Raw genomic sequence first — 20,009 nt, 5'->3', positions numbered from 1 at the left:
TCTCGATCATTTCACAACAATGAACAAGACAGATGATAATAGACCAAACACGAAAAAACAACGAACTTAATGTTAACGTACGATGCACAACAGTGTCAGAGGATGTTACTATCTTATGTACTACTTGTCAATAACTCGATAATTGCTATCTAATTAGCCCCAGTATCAACATGACCATGACATAACGATTATGTACCATAAAAACTGACATTATCTCTACAGTGAGATAAGACAGACAAACAAACACCTTCAACCACAACATATGAACAATAACACTACGGACAAGAAGAAAAAACAATATCAAATACAACAGTAATAGTCAAATAAAAGATTAATGTGCATAATAACGTGTTGCATTCATAGAGTAACCAATGACGTGAGAAGGACACCCTGACCAACATATAAACAGACCATCCTCGTCGCCATCCTCTGCCTGCCGACGGCTGTTTGCCTAATATCTTAATTTCTGTTGGTTCTCAGCTGACATCTTAACTCAAGAGGGTTGCTAAGCTAACGCTTTCCACTTCATGCAAATACTTTTCAGCTTTTCACGTAAATAAACGGCAATGATGGTCAGCCCTGATCGCCTAGAATAAACCATTTGTTTACCAACTAATACAATCATACAATAACCAGACTTAGTGTAACACTCGGTTAGAAAGCTCTCGTGCGCTGTGTGTGTAGCCCAGCTACATGGGGCATGCAACTGGCAGCATTTTCCCGGTTGGCAGACCAGCTATAAGAAGATTTACAGTTCAGATACCTTTCTTCTCACAACGAAAGATGTGGAATTCTCTTCCTTCTTCTTTCTTCCTTTCATCCATAACCCTTCCAACTTGAAGTCAGGCAGATGAAATAAGGAGCTCTAATTCGTCCTTTTGCGTTCGTTTTATGTATTCCTTATTTTTCCTTTCATCCGAAATGGCAATGATTAAGGCACATTTTTCCAAGCAAGGTCGGCCATTAAAAAAAAAAATGGGAGGGGGACAGGGGGGAAACAGTTGACAATGTATATTTTTTTCAGACCACAAGCAAATTGTAAGGTAAAGACTGTCATATATTTGGAGATGACTACACACGACTATTTCTCGCAACATGAACATCTACGTATGTGGGTAACTGAGGCAATGGGACCTGAAGGAAGATATTGCACAGCAACACGGTTTCAAGTTCTGTAAAATTCAACTGCAGCTGTTGCTTACGGGAAACATATGTATGGATTTTAGCATCTTCACCATTCTGTGTCTTCGAATAATCAATTCTGATTTTGAAAATAGAGATTTGTATCATTTCTCGTTAGGCAGACTGAAAAGTTTGAAATACACCTTACATATTTCTTTTAGCTACCTCACTTTAATGCATAATCCACATATTATCAGAAATATAGATTAGAAAGTGCTGGAGCCACACTAAAAGAAAAGCCAAAAAACACCACATGGGGCCACGACCTGGAAGCCACCTAGCAGGTGGAAGGCCACAGCATACCACCACCCACACACTTCCCTCTCCTCTCTGCCCCGCCCTGAACTTGACATTTATACTTACACTTCAACCAAAAATGGAGCACGAATTACTTCAATAACAGACAAAAGATAACCATTAAATAAACTGGTATGATTTCTAGTTTTTTACTGAAAGCATAAACAGTGTTTCAACAGACCATGTCTCATACTAAGAAATTTCATGTTGCAAAAAAAGGAAAAAAAAAAAAATACACCATCTTTTACGTTATGTACAAGTCATAATGCTACTTTAAATCGTGTATCTCACTTATAACGATATAAAGCTCTTCGTTAAAATACTTTCTTGGCAAAATTAATGCTACAAAATTGACGAAGTATAAAGAGATGTTGAGTCGCGAGGCTTGAGGTGCACGGTGACAATCCACACAACATTACAATTCGACATTTCAAAACCTAAAATTACAAACAAATAACAACGTATTCACCAAGCTCAATTTGGAAGGTAAAGATTTAGGAAAATAAGAAAGGGAAATGAAAGGCAACGGAACTCGGTAACTCGCACGACAAACAAAATATGCTACGGTATTACAAGTATTTCTTCCCGTAATTACTAGAATCCTCAAACCAATACTCGGATTGGTATTTGTTCTACGCTATCGTGGTGATGAACGTTGGGATGTGATTCTTGTCTGGATACCATCATATATGAATGATTACTGCAACCAGGACACTTTGATAGACCACGTAACGGAACAGATCTTGAAAGCTGCTGCTCCGTTTACAACGCTCGTTACCAACATGAATCCGGAGGCCTTTACCAGGTGTGGTAAGGTACTGTGCTTTTCATCTCAGCATCCGCTCCGCGCGTGAATTAAAAATCATACCTTAGAATCAGCTCACTTTCACTGTCTTAATCAAATGGTATTTGCAAAAAAATAAATCAAAATCATATATAAATGAAGTAAATAATAATTAATAATAATAATAATAATAATAAGTGGTAGAGGATGTGTGGATCAGGTGTTTGCTTTGAAGAATGTATGTGAGAAATACTTAGAAAAGCAAATGGATTTGTATGTAGCATTTATGGATCTGGAGAAGGCATATGATAGAGTTGATAGAGATGCTCTGTGGAAGGTATTAAGAATATATGGTGTGGGAGGCAAGTTGTTAGAAGCAGTGAAAAGTTTTTATCGAGGATGTAAGGCATGTGTACGTGTAGGAAGAGAGGAAAGTGATTGGTTCTCAGTGAATGTAGGTTTGCGGCAGGGGTGTGTGATGTCTCCATGGTTGTTTAATTTGTTTATGGATGGGGTTGTAAAGGAGGTAAATGCAAGAGTCCTGGAAAGAGGGGCAAGTATGAAGTCTGTTGGGGATGAGAGAGCTTGGGAAGTGAGTCAATTGTTGTTCGCTGATGATACAGCGCTGGTGGCTGATTCATGTGAGAAACTGCAGAAGCTGGTGACTGAGTTTGGTAAAGTGTGTGGAAGAAGAAAGTTGAGAGTAAATGTGAATAAGAGCAAGGTTATTAGGTACAGTAGGGGTGAGGGTCAAGTCAATTGGGAGGTGAGTTTGAATGGAGAAAAACTGGAGGAAGTGAAGTGTTTTAGATATCTGGGAGTGGTTCTGTCAGCGGATGGAACCATGGAAGCGGAAGTGGATCATAGGGTGGGGGAGGGGGCGAAAATTTTGGGAGCCTTGAAAAATGTGTGGAAGTCGAGAACATTATCTCGGAAAGCAAAAATGGGTATGTTTGAGGGAATAGTGGTTCCAACAATGCTGTATGGTTGCGAGGCGTGGGCTATGGATAGAGATGTGCGCAGGAGGATGGATGTGCTGGAAATGAGATGTTTGAGGACAATGTGTGGTGTGAGGTGGTTTGATCGAGTAAGTAACGTAAGGGTAAGAGAGATGTGTGGAAATAAAAAGAGCGTGGTCGAGAGAGCAGAAGAGGGTGTTTTGAAATGGTTTGGGCACATGGAGAGAATGAGTGAGGAGAGATTGACCAAGAGGATATATGTGTCGGAGGTGGAGGGAACGAGGAGAAGAGGGAGACCAAATTGGAGGTGGAAAGATGGAGTGAAAAAGATTTTGTGTGATCGGGGCCTGAACATGCAGGAGGGTGAAAGGAGGGCAAGAAATAGAGTGAATTGGAGTCATGTGGTATACAGGGGTTGACGTGCTGTCAGTGGATTGAAGCAAGGCATGTGAAGCGTCTGGGGTAAACCATGGAAAGCTGTGTAGGTATGTATATTTGCGTGTCTGGACGTGTGTATGTACATGTGTATGGGGGGGGGGGGGTTGGGCCATTTCTTTCGTCTGTTTCCTTGCGCTACCTCGCAAACGCGGGAGACAGCGACAAAGTATAAAAAAAAAAAAAAAAAAAAAAAAAAAAAAATAATAATAATAATAACAACAACAACAATAATAATCCAGTAAGACTGATCTAACATCGAAAGAATCATGTAATCCTTGGGTCTGTAAACTAAATCTGAGTGAGAAAAATCTACATCTTCATGAAGTTCCTTTCATCGAAAGAGCATTCGTATCTTCAATTGCAAAATGATAAAAAAAATCAATTACCGTTTTAATATGAGCAATGAAAATGCTACGCTTCAAAGCATATGTTTTCTTTTTTTCTTAATGGCTTATGGTTAACATTAGTCTGTCACCCCATACAATTAATTTCTTCCAATGAAAAGAGTATACATAAACACAATTTTTTCGACAATCAATAAAATACATACAAAGGTTTATGATAAGCAAGATGAGTGTGTGTGTGTGTGTGTGTGTGTGTGTGTGTGTGTGTGTGTGTGTGTGTGTGTGTTTAAAAAGATCCCTTATTAAAATGTAAATGCATTATGTACTGAGGATGCTTAGCAATAGGTAGTTTTACTTAGGTCTGATCTCTAAAATACCAGTTACCCTGTACAATTATCCCCCCCCCCCCAACTTCAGAAAATAAAACCTCATAAAACACAAAAAAAAAAAACATATCTACAGAAAATGTAGAGGTTAACACAAAGATTTCCAAAATAAACTTCAGAAAATGAAACCTCATAAAACACAAAAAACATATCTACAGAAAATGTAGAGAGTAACACAAAGATTTCCAAAATAAACTTAAGAAAATGAAACCTCATAAAACACACAAAAAAAACATATCTACAGAAAATGTAGAGGGTAACACAAAGATTTCCAAAATAAACTTCAGAAAATGAAACCTCATAAAACACAAAAAACATATCTATAGAAAATGTAGAGGGTAAGACAAAGATTTCCAAAATAAGCTACGAAATTTCAAGAAAGACAGCCCTGACGACAATATTGGAACACAGTCAACAAAAATAATCATACAGAAAAAATAGGTAATGTTTCAAAGCAAACATACGTAAAATTGCTCCAGTAAACTGACACAAACAGAGACTAACCGACATAATGTTGCAAATCAAACATAGGTCCAAACAGCTAAAAAAAAAACCACAATTATCAATACTTCACAGCTCAGGAGGTACGTGAGATTGTGAAAATGCTATATAGAAAAAAGAATAGACCGTGAATTTACTTAAAAATTGCCATGAACATATGTTGATGTAGTTCTAGATAATGGTCCTGTGTCACACTCTTATTGTATAAAAACATTACAGCCTGTGCACAAGAACAAAGGGTAACAAGATGATCCTTATAACATTAAAGAACAAACAAACTTCAGTTGCCTTGGTAAGCTAACCACTCCTGTACTTAAGGCAAAGTTTTGTTGCAATTCAGAGAGCACTGGAACCCACCACATCTCTATGCTGCTGACAGTTACCGACTTATCAGTCTAAACTTTTAAAGAATGTACCGTGCCTTTATGGACGAAAAAAGAAAAAAAAAATTATACTGAGCCTGACTCTGAAGAAAACTTTGTTCATAACATCAGTGGCAAAGTATTCAATATGATTTGAAAAAAAAGGCATGATATTTAAAGTCGTCAAATATATGTATCAGTATATATATGAGCTACTGTACCGTAGGTAAAACATGGCAAAAAGCTGTCTCCTGGGTTATTTATCGTTTACCTGCACGGTTTTGAATTCATCATTAGTAAGAGCTCTATAATGATATTCGTAGGATGTAGTGATGAAGACACATTAGCTTCTCTAAGGACAATTGCCCTTCTATATGCTGACGACACCACCATAATAGCAGTCACCAAAAGACCTGCAGTTGGCAATACATTCTTTTCATGCATAATGACAGGACTGGCATCTTACAGTAAATACTGGCAAAACGAAATCAGTAATATTCTCTAAAAGTAAAAAAAAAACTGAGGTAATCATAAATTCGAATTTGGAAATTATTCAGCTGAAATCTGTAGTGATACGTATACCTAGGAAATACCTTTGCAAACAGTATAATCAAGCCAGATGGGCCATGTACGGGCTCAAAGTTAAATTTCAAAAGCTTCATCTTTCTGCAGACATCCAGTGCAAGTTATCTAACAAGCTTATTGCACCCATTCTATAATGCATAAGAGGGAGGTTTTGGGATTTCAGAAACTATGTCACGCTAACTTATTCCGCAGAGAATTTTCAAGGAGTTTGATTAGGCAAACAAAAAATCTGGAATGTATATGGTCTATGGAGAGTTGGCAGGAGTATTTTAGACTACTGTCGGGAACAGAATAGCTTGCTTCCAGCTGGACACACCTTATCACCACAAAAGAATTATCTAATATTGTGTTTGAACTGCTAAAATATATGCATCAAAATAACATTTTCCTATCTCACTGGATAGTCGGTAATGAAAGCATAGTAGAGAGGAATGGGTATTCAAACTCCTGGCACGAGTACATAAGTATCAAAATCAATCAGTTAAGACTCAGCCTGGAACTAAGGATCAAGGATCCACACTTATCAAAATGGAAAAATATTGTGAAAATTGTGTACAGTGTTTAGATAAGAAACCATATAGGAAAGTTACCATAATCATTGCTGAAAGAATAAATCAAGCTAAATTTCGATGCAACAACCATGTTACCTCATCTGTGAGAAACTCTTATCAAAATAACCCAAGACCATGAACTCTGTGTAGTTCTGGTGAACAAGGGGACGGATGAACCATGTAACAAGTGTTCAGTCCTGAGAAATAGAACGATGTATATAAGAAAATATAGAAGATAAAAAAAAAAAATCGGGCTTCAGCTATCAAATTTTGCAATTTGCGAATTCTATCCATTCAAAGTTCAGCAGAAAAAAGTACAATCATTTTAAGTTCCATCATTGTGATGTATTGTGCGTGTACTTAAATTAAATACACTTGTTAATGTCTACTACTATCTAGTCACAATCACTTTGTCAGACTGTATCAGTGCTAAATGTGAGGTACTTAAAGTCTGATTGTAACTAGTCAAAAATGTAATTCTTTTCTTTACCACTGTACTGTAGTACACTACATCTATTCTAAATGTACGGGCAACCGCCACTGTCTAAACTTCATTCTACCGTCGCAATCATTTAAAGTTCTATCGCGGTACTGATTCATATCTCTGCTAATTGTTTTGTAAGTAGAGGTGAATGTTATATACAAGATAACTACACTGAACTCTGCGTCATTACCTCAAAGGTTTACGTTCTACCAATATTCTGTATTACTGCTATAGAAATTGTTTTCGCATTCCCCTAAATGGGTCGTAAACATTTAGTCAACATTTTGAACGTTACGTCAACAACCATTGTGTCGAATATTCTTAGTCCCTCAAAGACAAAAAACGATATCACATAAGTATAATTACACTTGTAGTATCATTCTGACCATAATTGAAATTTATGAGGCAGTAAGAAATGCTGTCATTTTGTTGGGAGTAAATATGATTGCTATAGTTGAGAAAAGCAGAAAATCCAATACAAAAAAAATAAGATGGTTCATTAGTTAATCAGTGAGCAGACTAACACAGAATTTCATTATTAAGCATGTAAAATCTTAGAATAATCATATTTGCGATTCAAAGGGCTATTTCGAATTATAGATGGTCTCTCTCCTTTTCACGTTTCCCTTGGAGGGAATACTTTGTTCACAAAGATATAAGGGAGAAAAGTGTTACATATCTTTTGAGGTTTAATGTTATAATGTTATGTTGTTCATACATGGTCTTCACCTTTAACCAGAAAGGATCTAAAGCAAAATCTTGAACAATACTCTTGCAATGTCAAACCAGTTAACATGAGAAAATAAAAAAAAATCGCCAGAGCAAATTCTTCTTTTGATAATTCCTGAAACAACGTCCTACGCCTTTTGCGTCCCACCGGTCGAGAAACACTAACCACATACTTCCAAAGGATTTAAGCCAAGTCATGGTTGATCCCATGCTGCCGGCTTTTCGTCACAAGTGAAATCACAGCAAACAGTCTGATAGACCGACTTCCTGTCATCTTAGAGTTTTCGTAGCTCAATTTAGATTTGCTAATCAATCCAGAGTGTACAGGTCTTTATGGGTTCACGGAATTCGTTTTCGTCCCTCAGAAAGGCATATGCATCATCAGCTGACCATAATATGAAGCAACGTTCAGTCGAACAGGAAATCTATAATTATCAAAATGTGACTCAAAACAATTAAGCACCATAAGCAATCAATTTCACTTTTTTCCTTGAGATGAAACTGCAAAATTAACAGCGGTGCTTAGCAACAGTAATTCAGGCAACTTTGCGGCTACTTTCTAAACTACCCTAGTTACCCCGTGCTATTCACCTAACACGCTAAAGAACATTAGTAATATAGAAAACGTTAAAAGTTCTCTCGTCTGGAGAGGGAAACACACGCAAACTTGCATCACGGAATTTCCTGCTGCCCTTTCACCTTATACACGTTAGGGTATAACCTAAACATATTTCTGTCTCATAATGTCCTAGGAATTACATCATTTGCAGGTTAAACATCTTTAAACAATAAAAGAAAATATGTTGTCTATCTTCACATGTAAGAACCATGATTACTTTTCTGGCCTACCTAAAAAACAAGTGTTTTATTTGTTCTTAAAACGATTATAGTACTAAACTTTTCAAACAATGTTTACAAGAAAGCAATCTTTTCTAATAACTCCTTAGGTTTCCTGATATCCTCAAGTGACATATAAGACGATTCTTTCACGTCTTACAACTGTAGTATGATGGAAGTGTCCAAGTACACATTACAATTTCTACTAATGAGCATTACGTACCATAAGCATGACGATTCTTCCTCTCTCAGAAGTGGACAATCTGATAAGCCTTATCTTCCCTGTATCACTGTACTTGCAACATTCCAAACAAAACAGTGTTCTCAAAATGCTCTAGTGAAACCCTTCTAAGGGATAACAGATAAAAGCAAGAAACTGCTAGAGGTGAGGAAGAGCACCAGGTGAGAAGAACAGTCATTCCACCACTAATCTTCCCCTCTTTAGGAGGAAAACGCAATAACTAAATTCAGTTCGATAATGGAGAGTCCCAATTATTCATTTACACAAATCAACACAAATATCAAATACTAATGCAAATAAAATTGAAAAAAAAAGCTTTATAAGCTTCCAAACCACACTGATGCATACATTTGTAAACTAAAAATAATTCATAAAATCAGGAAATTATAATTACAAAATGGAAATTTATATGCACACTTGAACAATTCATGCATCACCGTGTATATCAATGAAAACATCCTTCCACAACAAGGCAAGGAGTGTGCATATTATCATGGTTAATCAGTTAGCAATAAGCTACTCTCATGCCTTAAACCAACACTAGTAAATTGTTAGAAAAAATCTATTTATCAAATTCATTAATGTGTTTGACACACAATCAGCAAAGTTATGAGAAATTATCCAACTAGGATATTGAATTACTGCTGTACATATGTTGACCGTACCGTTAAGACAAAACATGGGTCCCAGTAGGGCTCCACCTCGACAGGATCCTTGTCGTAATCTGTGATGTACACGGTGGGGATGCGAGCCATGTGGACAACACCTACTGTAGTTGTATTCTATGCTGAAAGAAGCCAGGCAAGGGACATATGTTCTTGTGTTCTACCATACAAACTTTGCAAGATCATCACTTCCCTTTAAATATTAGTTCAATACTCATAGAATGTAGAGTGACACCTTTTACAGTACTAATGCTTCCTGCTGGTCAAAGACAACAGGATGAAGGCCAAAGCTCCTTCCAAGATTTAAGAAATTAAGTGTTGTCTCTAATTCAGGTAATGTATATTTAATCATCTATAGACAATCTAAGCAACATATTTGAAGTACTTACATTACATATAAACTTTCATGTCACAACAATTTACTCAACAAACAAAAACTATGACAATAAATTCATGAAAAATAAGCAAGTGAAACATGAACATCTAGTTCTTGGAAACAACTATTTCTTGCAAAGTCATGTTCACCCATTTCTGCCTTCCCATTTTAATCATATTTTGAAAATCATACAAGGCCAGTAACATATAAACAAATGAAGGAAATATGACTGAGCCATCTGAAACTATCAAATTCTCTTTAAGAAATTTAGGTATCATGAAATATGAGAAGACAGGAATGTACAGAAGCTATAGTGCCACAAGATGAAATACAGTGAAACAAGGATACTTTCCTGATCACAAACATTACACTTACTGGGTCAACAGCAGACCACCAGGGTACATACAATATGAAGATATATTGCACTCATCTGTTTAATCAAGCTGAAATACCTGACAACTTAACGTCTTCAGTGTGCTAAATAAATAAATTAATATCTTTTCTACCACAGTACTGGAGAAAAAAATCCTACACATCTTATATTTAATCAAAACAAAATCCTTTCCAAATCAAAATCTGCGAATCTACATTAAAGAGATAAATTTCTAAAAGTCAACTATATTCTGGACTTATCATAGTAAACTAGATAACTATGATTACCTGATAAGCAACTCATTAAGTCTGTAACCCTACCTTAAGCACAGTGTTCCATATTTCTAACCAATACAATTGTTCTTTTTTTTGCTTCAATGGTGCAATTAACACAACTATATCACCTTATCTCTCATGTAATCACTGGTCTCCCTCTATCCCATTCTTTCCACATCCATTTACTGCACCAGCTGGAGGCACCTCAAAATTTCCTTTCCTATTTTTTAAGCACCCCTCTTCAAACAATAACTCTTAATTCCCTCAATTAGTTCCTGCAATCTCTTTCAACCCACCACACTATAATGCAAGGGCTTCAGATGATTTATGAACTGCACTATGAAAATAGTAGCTGAAAAAATATCGAAGATTTACTGCACCAAAGGTAGGGAGATTGTATGAAGAGAGCATTCTCAAATTTGAAGTTTTTTAGACATTCTGAGTTGACATACTGATGTTAAACAGAGAATACATTCTCTCTTATAAAATTCACCTGGTTTTCTTTATCAATATCTAAAAAAATTCATCAATGCAACAACCATATTGGCAAGTGATGTGTATTAGTTACAACCTGATAATAAACCCCCTGAATCACAACAATTCAAATTGTAGTCATGCATTAACCCTGTATGGATGAAGTATGCTGGAGCTGTATAACTTTTGATCAACTAGGACCACCATCTTCCTTGTATAAAACAGATGCTAACTAACAAAATAAGGTAAAGCCACACCACTGTAATTCAAGAACAATCCACATCTACTAGTATTACCAGTTTTCTGACAGTAAAATTCATAAAAAATCCCTTTTATGATCTTTTTATTAATCAGTTATTACTCATACTACACAAACTCATTCATAAGCTCAGGGGACCTCTAACTGTAAGAGCATGTATGACTGTAAAATTATCTTAATACACCTAAATATAGAGTTCAAGATCTTTTGACTGGTTGTTATAACTTGAAAGCTTTGGTGACCCTGACACTCAACAAGCCAAATGCCAAAGTAACCAACCAAACATTCACAGACTATGCTTAATCAGTTGTGGTTAACATACATCCTATAGGTTGCAAGTTGGACAGCCTTGAAATCATTCTTATGTTATACTCAGCCTGATTTCTGAACCCTTCAGTATGTTCTGTCTATCATATTGCTATCATCATTGTCTATGACCATTATAATGATATGGAAGAACATTTTGTGTCCATTCCCATTTTAAGCAGAGTCAATAGTGTTCACATCATACTCCAAATAAATGTCTCTCCCTTTGAACATCATAAGATTTGCCAGAATCTCATCTCTTGTCATTCTATCTCTCTCTCTTTCTCCCTATCTCCCTAATATAACATAACCATCCATGCAATCGCTCATGAATGGATGAAGATAAGCTTTAAAGAATGCAATTCTTCAACCTGCCACTTTTCACACCATCTGATTCATGAACAGTATCTCAGCTGTCTGCTTCATACTGGCAATCCTGTATCTCAATACAGGAGATTTCCCCCCCACTTATTGGAGCATACATGTTCCCAGAAAATGCAATATTTGGCAAAATCTTTATGAGTAAAATAATTTTCCCTGCAGACTTCTATCATATTAAGTGAGATTTGTTCCATAATCAAATCTTTCTCTCCATTATATAAAGTTATTGCTACAAAACCACCACAAAGATGCTTTCATGACTACTTTACAGTGATACTAAAGTGTTACCTATAATACAATAATTGCATTTTACAGTGATAATGAACTGTTACCTACAATATGGGAATAACATCTTACAATGATATGGAACTGCATCACCTACAATACAGTACTAACACTTTACAGCAATACTGAACTGTTACCTATATGGTAATAACACTTTACAGCGATACCGAACTGTTACCTATATCACAGTAATAACACTTTACAGTGATACTGAACTATGTTACCTACAATACAGTAATAACACTTTAAAGTTACCTATAATACAGTAATAACACTTTAAAGTTACCTATAATACAGTAATAACTTTACAAAGATACTGAGCTGTGTTAATTACAATATGGTAATAACACTTTAAAACTCACAAAACCTTAAACGTGGTGTGTGTACGGCAAAGGTAGTATGGCAGCGAGTTTTCAATTTCCATCAAGCAATTACTTAATCATAAAACAAATAAAAATATTTATAAGATATATATTAAAGAAGCAAAACTATAACTATTCTCATCAAAAACAAAAGAAGCCAGAAGAAAGAATGTAAGTTTGAAAATCATACTGAAAGTTCAAATTTGCAATGACAAACTAGATCATATTTCACCATCACCCCTTGATATGCAGCCTTCTCACCCATCTTTAATGAGCAATCATAAAGTCCTGCTTGTATACCATATATAAAGTACAAAATTTTGTATTAACTCATTCCTATCTATTACATTTTCTTATTACATCTAGGTCCAGAATAAATCATTAAGTCTGCCAGTGACACCAAAGGTATTTTCTGATTTCCTGGCAGACTTTTATACAACAAAGGAGTGTGATCATCAATGTTGTGTCAATTAAAAAATACATATCATAAAGATACATATCATAGAAACACTACTTAGAGGCTGCTCAATATCCATGGCAAAGGGCAAGTGGAAAGCATTAGAAACATTCTTTATATAATAAGTCAACATCCAAGGTCCATCTTATTTCATCACAATGCATTGATAATGCATATAGCATTCTTGGTTATCTTTCATCTTTGCTGTTTATAAAGTGCTTTGTTTTTCTTACTCATTCATAGTTCCTGCCTTGGCAAGCTAGGTCCAATTACTGATGAACAATGGGCTCATTTGTCATCATCCACTCTCCAACCCCCATGGATAATACACGGAATCCAAAGCCAAGGCCCTTGGATTATTCTGTGGTTTCCACTGACTGCTTCATGTGCACTGGTTCAGTCCAATGACAACATGTCACCTTCCATATACCACCTATATCCATTTCATTCTATCCCATGCATGTTGCTCATCCTCCTAATGTTCAGGCCACAGTACCTAAAGCCTTTCTCACTCTATCTTCTAAATCTCCCTCTCTCCCTTGCTTCCTCCCCTTCTGATACATGGATCCATTTGGACAGTCTTTCTTCAATCAGCATCTCCATAAGTCCAAACCATTTCAGCAAACTCTGGTTTCAGTCAGACATTACTTACTACAACACCTCACTCTTACACCATCATTTCTTATGAGATTAACCCACCTCCCACGACATAGTCCCTATGCATTTCATATCCAGCACAACCACCCTCTTCCATTCTTCTGCATTCATGGCCTAAGACTCGCATCCATAAAACACTGTTGGGACTACTGTACTATATACCGTCAAACATACCCATCTTAGCCCTTAGCTCCCTCCACACATTCTTCAGTGCAACAAAGACCTAAACTCCTCTCCCACCCTATGACTTACTTTAGCCCCCATAATTCTGTCCAATGCCATGTCCACTCCCAGTTGCCTAAATTACCATTCCTAGGTGCCTAAAGCCCTAATTTCCTCTTTATTCAAATTCATGTTCAAATCATCCTGTCTCAACCTCCATGCTACACCTCACTAGTGACCTTACTCAAGTTTGAATTAACTCTCAATTTCCTCCCTTCATTTACTTTCCCAGACATAAACAGCAGCTTCCAGGGTTTCTCTCACAAGTCTGCCTCCAGAGCCATGTTATATTCAAACTGCAACTGATTCACACACACACACACACACACACACACACACACACACACACACACACACATATAGGGATAAAAATGTAAACATGCCTCTCCCTCTCAAATACTCTAGCATTTATCTCCCTCACGATCCCATCCGGGAACATCATACATGTTGACATCATATACCTTGACACTGACCTACCTTCACTTAACCTCCTCCCTTCATACTTGCAAGCATGCTTTATTCTCCCAGTAAGAAGTCTATACTTCATTAGGCAGATTTTCTCCCATACCTTCCACAATGCCTCTGTCAAACATGTTGTCTGATGTCTCGAAGTCCATTAATACCACATACAAATCTTTCAAATCTCTCTCTTTCTCCAAGTATTTCTCATGTATATTCTTCTAAACACATAGTCCTCATATTCTATATCACTCCTAACAGATATACTCGACAGATCCATATCTCAAGAATTCTAGAATCCTTGCCTTTATATTAGTATACATGCATTCTTCCAGTCAACCAGTTCACCTTAGGTCATACATGCGCAGAATAGCCTGAACAATCAATCAAAACACTACGACCCTTCTTCTTGAGAAACACTGTAATCCTGATCAATCTTTCTTATCTATCACATTTCATCTCCTGTAAGGCTTTCACTACTTCCTCTCTTTTCACAAGATAATTCACCAGGACTCTCTCACTCTGCATACTACCTTATTCCAGTCACAAGACATCAACCATCCTGTCTAATATGTTCAGTCGTCATTCAAATTACTTATTTCAACCTTTTTTCATGTTGTCTGTGTCATCACTTGCCGATCTGCTCCCCTTTCTGTTGCTCCCATTTATTCTAATGTTCTCCTCACACTGTCCACCTCCCTTCCAAAACATTTTCTTAATTCTATCATAAGTCATCATTACTCTCCCATCCTATCTCTTATTTGCCCTCACTTTCAACTCCCATACCTTCCTCCAGAATTCCTGACATTTTCTCTTGTACCAATCCCGATCATTCTCACTCCTTCCCTGCAGATATCATCCATACACCTCTTTTTTTCTCTCTTACTAGCAAATAAACATTCTTATTCCACCAATCACTATGCTTTCTCATAAGCCCACATCCCATCTTGCACACACTTCATCTGCACATGAAAGCACTGCTCTCCTGAATACTTTCACTCATCATCCACTTCCCTTACTCTCAGCTTAAGCTACTCCTTTCTCAACCTCTCTTGATATCTCTGCTTATAGCCTCATTTCTAAGCTCACTCACTTTCACCAGTTCTCTTTTATACACCAGTTCCTTTCTTAAAAATCAGTACAAACCTTCATCAGTACAATCTTTCACAATCACATCCATCAAAAATGACCAGGCATCCCACCTGCTATCCCTCTCAACATGTTAACACCCAACAAGTTCTCCTTTCTATACCAATCAAATGGTACATAATCAAGTAATGCCTGCTGACTCCTAACCCCTTTCACCCGTGTTAACTTATGTATACAACTTTTCTTAACTAAATATTTCCAATCACCAATCATTTTTCAGCAAACAACCTGACAAGCTCTATCCGATTTTCATGTAACCCAGGTACCCAATACCCTCCAATTATACCCTCAACTTCCACATCACCTGATCTTGCATTCAGATCCCCTACCATGAGGACTCAATCCCTTGGATATAAACTGCTAAAGGACTCACTCAGCTCTTCCCAGAAAGCACCCCTCTCTTCTTCACTCCTTTCACTACCAGGTGCATAAACACGGATAATCATCCACCTCTTTCTAGTCTATTTTCATTCTTACCTACATTTGTCCTGAACTCCCTCACACTCATTAACATAGTTCAACCACTCTCCCTTTAAAAGTCATCCCTTTCTTTGATCTCGACCATCCTAACTCCAGAATTTATATACTGAACATTTTCACACCACTTAACCCGCTTTTCCTTCAATATTTCACTCAAAATCAGATCATTCAGGTCCTCTTGTCAAACATGATATCTATCTCTCCCTTACCCAGGTCACATCCATGCACATTCAGACACCTTTGTCTAAAACTTCAATGAGAAATCCTTTCTTCTTTACCCATTTTTGGAAAGTCTTTATTAAAACAGGTGTGAGTTTCAAGTCCTGGTTGCAAGCCATTAGCCATCCCTTACAACATGCAGGAGATACATATTCCCCTATCCCCAGAGACACGGGAAATTGTGATTTACGATGGATAAACTTGTAATTTACATATTTTCAAGTGTTATGTGAGAGATGGAAAGAAAGCCTGTGTTTGTGGATTGAATTTCAGCAAATCCATATGTTTATGAGGAAGGAAGGAGAGACAGAATCCCACGCCAGGGAGGGGAACTTCATAGCCACTATGGAGCAAGTTCAGTGTTTCTGTCAAAGCTCTAGAAATCCAGGCAGCAATATCTCCCTGGTTGGTGCCTGCCATCTATCCACTGCTTACTGTTTCTATATAATATATATCACACATATTTTTGTATTCAGAAATTTCATTCTTTTTGATTACACACCTGAACCATATAAATGATTGTCTACCAGCAAAATCAAATGTTTCGTTTTATATTGTGTTGGGGTGTTAATTAGGAATAATCAAATTATTTAAAACAAAAACCTGTACATCATATATACTGCATGAACATTCACCATACACAGATGAGAAGGCAACATATCAAAGTTTGGTGTCAAAATGTGATGGAGCTTAGATGTTAGCAGAAGCTTTGTTAAAACAAATGTTCAATTCTCACGTGCTGTGCGATGAAATCACACTACCACATGAACACCTAGCAAACAACCAATAACTTTATGCAATCTAAAACATTTCAGGTTGTAGCCCATGAACCTGAGCAGGTAGAAGACACAAACTTCATAACGAAAGGCTTACCTGTATCAGGATTCTACAAATATACAATGATCAGTGATTCCAAAGGGAACCAACAATGGACTTACTAGCTGCACACAGGCAATTATTGTTAATGGTGCAATCACCATTAACCTCATAAATACCCAAGCATCATGGCAGGTAGTCAGTCAAAAAGTCTCTGGCTCTCAGACACACAAAAAGATACATACTTCACTTGAATGCGTCCCCTGCCATGATACACTGACTCATTTCTTGTATGGAAGTGCAGTGGTATCTTATCTCTCCTGCACCATGGGACCTCCATCTTAACACATCTCCTTCTACACCATCACCAACATTTTACTCCTCAAAAATTTAAAAATTTATAACAGAGAGAAAATTCGAGATGGGGCCCCATGAGTGTATAACATAAATACACACAAGGGGTTATTCTTGATGTCCTAGAGAATATTAAACAAGGATAAGTTTCAGTATTCTGTCCTTTTCAATATCTAATTGTATTGTTGCTCATGTTACTGTACACCTTCTAGGCTGACTACCATTACAAACAAAATTAAGACAACCTGAAGACCCATTATACTGGTCATCCCCAGGAGTGACTGAGACAAATCTGACATTAATGGCACAGTCAATCCATCTTGTCTCATAAATAACCAGGCATCAATGAAAGTATCAAGTCCATTCACTCAAGCAATTCCTGGTTCTCACACACCTAAGAGCACATACTGAGCCTAAATATGTCTCCTGTCACAACTTTTGACTCTCCCTCTCACAGGAGTACCATGATATCAAGTCATCTGTACTGTCAACATGGGACCTCAGTCTCATCAAACCTCCTGCTTCTGCACTATCAGTAGCATCCTGCCTCTAAGTCATTGCACTCTCTCCTTTTCAACAAAGCATTATTGTGTTATCGAAGTTCCTGCATACCCTTTCAGCCGCTTATCACAACCATGAAAGATATTAGACAACCTAAACACTTGCTAAAAGCCCCTTACTCTCTGGCCTTTGCATCACAATACAGCTCATGTTCCAAAAGCAAACCTCTAATCTAACAAAACAACTGCAAGCAAGTTTGAATCTACATTACTGTGTGGTGATTGGTATTTGGTATGTAAGCCTTGCTGAGGTCCGAGTGCATCAAAACACACCAAATTTGATAGTATGAATACAGATTACATTACATAACTACAGTGTGTTAAGCCAGACCAGGGACTACACTGACTAAATCAGTTTCCTAATAAGTGAACTACTTTCAAATGAAGCTACATTATGCAGAAAACTGTTAGGATGGGAATGCCTGTAAAAATATTTAATTTCTATCTTTAAATGTTTGTTACTAATACAACTATCTTCTGCAAAAGTTCTGATCCCAGCCAAAAAGACCTAGTAATGCAAACAATTGCTAGTAAAGTGTCTCTCCATGTGTGCACTGCAATAAAGTGACTTGTTAATTGTCACAAAGTTTCAAAGTTTCATCACAGAAAATACAGTTAGTTATCTTCTACCCCTTAAGAGTCAGATTTTAAATGATAGCATCAAAATGCTGTGTAGACACACTGGAAAAAGGTGTATGTCTGCCAAGTTTGAAACATACTATGAGTAAAGAAATGGTGTATAAGTGCAACAGCTGCAAAACAAAAAAGGAATAGAGAAGGAGGCCAAGTGAGGATATTCCCTCTAAAGCTCAGTACTCTGTTCTTAATGCTACCTTACTAATGCAGGAAATGGTGAATATGTATGAAAAAAAATATATAAAAAAAATGGTAAACAACATCTTTTTCCTACTGAGGAGAAACACTCTAAAGCTAATGCTATGAAAGCTATATATACCATAAGGATGAGAGAAACAGTACATCTTGTACCTTTTCACTATGCTGACAGTGAAATCAGCAACCCATTCATGAGATAATCTGCCAATACATTCATATTATACATGACAACCTTGCTGGAGCATCCTTGGCTACCTTGCAGCTGTATGGATACTAACAACAGAAATGCACTCTTGGGAAAAATGAAAATAAAAAGCTCTTTCTCTCCAAGGTGGTGTCCTATGAGTTTTTAAGAGAATCTTCAAGAAGTTCATAAGACTTACCCTTCGCTAACACCTATTCTGTAACTGAAATCAACAGTTTAGTCAGGGTTTGTCCTTCTGCCAATTAGTAATCTCCATGTGCCAATGGCATCCTCATCCAGCAGGACGACACACTGGGACACACTGCCTAACTCATGATTCTCTGACCATGGACATCCCCCTTATAGTGGTTACTACCAGTTAAGCAGGAACATTATCAACTCCAGTATACCACATCATGCCAATTCACTCTATTCCATGCACACCTTTCACCCTACTGTGTGTTCAGGCAGCAATCGCTCAAAACATCTTTCACTCCATCATTCCATCTCCAGTTTGGACTCCTGGTTCTCCTTGTTCCCTCCACCTCTGAAACATATATCCCCTTTGTCAACCTCTCCTCGCTCATTCTCTTCACATGTCCAAACCAATTCAACACATTCTCTTCTGCTCTCTCAACCACACTCTTTTTATTCCCACATATCTCTCTTACCCTTTTATTAGTTACCCCAATCAAACCACCTCACACCATATACTGTCCTCAAAAAATTAATTTCCAACACATCCACTCTCCTCCGTACAACCCTATCTATAGCCCATGCTTCGCAACCATATAATATTTTTGGAACTACTTTTTCCTTCAAACATACCCATTTTTGCTCTCTGAGATAACATTCTCTCTTTCCACACATTCTTCATCGCTCCCAGAACCTTCACCCCCTCCCTCATCCTATGACTCACTTCCACTTTCATGGTTCCATTTGCTGCCAAGTCCACTCCCAGATATCTAAAACACTTTACTTCCTCCAACTTTTCTCCATTCAAACTTACATCTCAACTAACTTGACCCTCAACCCTGCTAAACTATATAAACCTAGATCTTATTCACATTTATACTGAACTTTCTCCTTTCACACTTTTCCAAACTCAGTCACCAACTTCTGTGGCTTCTCACGCGAATCAGCCACCGGTGCTGTATAATCGGCGAACAACAACCAACTCAA

The 20,009-nt window shown here is 37.2% G+C and overlaps 1 protein-coding gene across 2 annotated transcripts in view; it reads right to left on the bottom strand.

The window, feature by feature from the left end:
• Positions 1 to 20,009, bottom strand: part of LOC139754593 (inositol hexakisphosphate and diphosphoinositol-pentakisphosphate kinase-like) — a 268,273-nt gene that overhangs the window by 226,617 nt on the left and 21,647 nt on the right. Inside the window, exon 3 of one of the 2 annotated variants that reach the window (XM_071672001.1) lies at positions 9,346 to 9,467. The exons of the other annotated variant lie outside the window; for it this stretch is intronic. Within the exon in view, the coding sequence (XP_071528102.1) occupies positions 9,346 to 9,435 (90 nt within the window). The 5' untranslated portion in view covers positions 9,436 to 9,467. The remainder of the gene's footprint in view (positions 1 to 9,345; positions 9,468 to 20,009) is intronic. 2 annotated transcript variants of the gene reach the window in all.

This window comes from Panulirus ornatus, chromosome 17 (genome assembly GCF_036320965.1).
Source record: "Panulirus ornatus isolate Po-2019 chromosome 17, ASM3632096v1, whole genome shotgun sequence".
NCBI lineage: Eukaryota > Metazoa > Arthropoda > Malacostraca > Decapoda > Palinuridae > Panulirus > Panulirus ornatus.
Note: the sequence above shows the minus strand (reverse complement) of the source record. Positions and strands in the feature narration are given on the sequence as shown.